The sequence below is a fragment of the Budorcas taxicolor genome, chromosome 2 (genome assembly GCF_023091745.1).
Source record: "Budorcas taxicolor isolate Tak-1 chromosome 2, Takin1.1, whole genome shotgun sequence".
Taxonomy (NCBI): Eukaryota; Metazoa; Chordata; class Mammalia; order Artiodactyla; family Bovidae; genus Budorcas; species Budorcas taxicolor.
In genome coordinates this window covers 72,628,197-72,630,922 of record NC_068911.1, presented here as the reverse complement: position 1 = coordinate 72,630,922, position 2,726 = coordinate 72,628,197, and the positions used below count along the sequence as shown (strand labels likewise).

Here is a 2,726-nt window from a genome sequence, read left to right as displayed (position 1 = left end):
CTTACTTATTCCCGCCGTGTTTATAGGCAAGTAACTAAGTAAAAAGAATTACAAAGGAGACGGTATAATTTTACCAAGGAGACTTAAGGGTGAATTGTTAAAAACCACAAAAAACAGTACCATTTAGATCAGCTCCAAAATGAATGTTGCTCACTGTCTGGAGGTCACTAGGGCCACGGTCTCCGTGCATGAGGTGGAAGGATATTCTCCTTATGAAGTGTCATAGAAAGAATGAGGAAGTAATATTTGTGGGTAAGGGGAAAGTGAGGAAAAGTTGGGAATGACTCCTAAAAGGCAAAGGCAAGGGAGATAATATCAGCAGAGATTTTCTAATGGCAATCGATGCATTTTCAAGAATGGAGCTAGACAAAGCAAGGAGATGTTGAGATTAACCTCATCAGATTGATTACTTCATCAGAGTCAAACAAACAATAACTTAGACTTGAGAAAATATGAGACTGTGTGTGAGACTTCCCTGGTTAGAAGACTATCATCAAAAAGTATTTAACTGCAAAGAAGGCCTCTTGTGAAGAGGGAATCTTTTATGACAATTACGAATATTCTGTTTCCTTCACATTCATCTTTAGTTTATAATCTATAGTATATTTGCTAATACCGTGGAGGTATGAACATCCATAAACACCTTCCAGCAAGGAAAGAAAGGTAAAATGCTTGTGTCAGGGAGTTTTCAATACTGATGGAAATGCATGCCTATGTTTATTTTGATCAGCATGGGTCATTCTTACAGTCTCATTAGGTTTATCTGAGGACGTGAAATGACTAAATAAATCTGAACGACAACTGTACTTTATTGATTTTGCAGAGTTTAGAGGAAGATTGATGAGGCATGGACCCTTGCTTCGGGTTTGGAGGAAAGTAGACTAAATACAGAGATGCCAGACAGCCACTGAGACCCATGGACAGTCCTGCACTCACGCTGATCTGTCGAACTTTAAAATTTCCTAGTAATATGCAACCTTTGCCAAACGAAAAGAAACTGATGCCAAGAAGGCATACTCTTCAATATTGGGAATAGACGTGCTCTGAAGACAATGGCTTCGAAGGTCTCCTGTTTATACGTTTTGACCGTGGTGTGCTGGGCCAGCGCTCTCTGGTACTTGAGTATAACTCGACCTACTTCCTCCTACACTGGCTCCAAGCCATTCAGCCATCTGACGGTTGCAAGGAAAAACTTCACCTTTGGCAACATAAGAACTCGACCTATAAACCCCCATTCTTTTGAATTTCTGATAAATGAGCCCAACAAATGTGAGAAAAACATTCCTTTCCTCGTCATCCTCATCAGCACCACCCACAAAGAGTTCGATGCCCGCCAGGCGATCCGGGAGACCTGGGGGGACGAGAACAACTTCAAAGGGATCAAGATAGCCACCCTGTTCCTCCTGGGCAAGAACGCCGATCCTGTTCTCAACCAGATGGTGGAGCAAGAGAGCCAAATCTTTCACGACATCATCGTGGAGGACTTCATTGATTCCTACCATAACCTTACCCTCAAAACCTTGATGGGGATGAGATGGGTGGCCACTTTTTGTTCGAAAGCCAAGTATGTCATGAAAACAGACAGTGACATTTTTGTCAACATGGACAACCTTATTTACAAACTATTAAAACCCTCCACCAAGCCACGAAGAAGGTATTTTACTGGCTATGTCATCAATGGAGGGCCCATCCGAGATGTCCGCAGTAAGTGGTATATGCCCAGGGATTTGTACCCTGACAGCAACTACCCGCCCTTCTGTTCGGGGACCGGCTATATCTTTTCAGCTGATGTGGCTGAGCTCATTTACAAGACCTCACTCCACACCAGGCTGCTTCACCTGGAGGATGTGTATGTGGGACTGTGTCTTCGAAAGCTGGGCATCCATCCTTTCCAGAACAGTGGCTTCAATCACTGGAAAATGGCCTATAGTTTGTGTAGGTACCGCCGAGTGATCACCGTGCATCAGATCTCTCCAGAGGAAATGCACAGAATCTGGAATGACATGTCAAGCAAGAAACATCTCAGATGTTAGGATTTTTACCAATGTAAATATGTGTTTCTTTTCTTTTTTAAGAGATGAGGCTTAGGGTGTAGGTATTTTACAGGTGTCACCAAGGGAAATGAACTGGTGAAGGGGTTTATAAAAAGTATTTTTCTTCCCAATCCTAGTTCCTTTTCTGAATCGCCAATTTCCACATGTTAAGCTCTGCTCATAGAAATAATACATGGGTTTACAAGGCCAGATTTCATTCTCAGGTCCTAAGGTACTGCATTTATCTCAAAAAGCAACTTCCTAACAAAGGCTAGGATTTACATACTGTGCATCTGAGATAAAAAAAAAATCTGGTTCTGGGAAACTAGAACTCACTGTAATGTCTTCATATTCTCTCTGCAAAAGTAAATAACACTTTATCAAAAACAACTCAGAAGCAGCACAGTCAGGGAGACACGCTGGATGTGATGATTCATACTGCGTGTGATGTTACATTGAACTTTCACATATATTGCCGTGGAATGTGTACAGTATTTCCAGTTCCACCAAGAAATGGACTTAGTACTGGTAGGGAGGCTGCAGTTAAGTAAATAGAAATTTATACTTGAGGATCAAATATTCTCTCTGTTTGGAAGACAGCTCTGCTTGCTCATCCAAGGATTAAACCTGGTCAGCAGGTGGAATGTATATAAAATGCTACTTAAAAAATAAACAGGAGATTTATTTTTTTTT

The 2,726-nt window shown here is 41.5% G+C and overlaps 1 protein-coding gene across 1 annotated transcript; it reads left to right on the top strand.

The window, feature by feature from the left end:
* The first annotated feature begins 1,052 nt into the window (after positions 1 to 1,052).
* On the top strand, positions 1,053 to 2,033 carry B3GALT1 (beta-1,3-galactosyltransferase 1). The gene has a single exon (XM_052636367.1). The coding sequence runs from the start codon at positions 1,053 to 1,055 to the stop codon at positions 2,031 to 2,033; it is 981 nt and encodes a 326-aa protein (XP_052492327.1).
* The last annotated feature ends 693 nt before the right edge of the window (positions 2,034 to 2,726 follow it).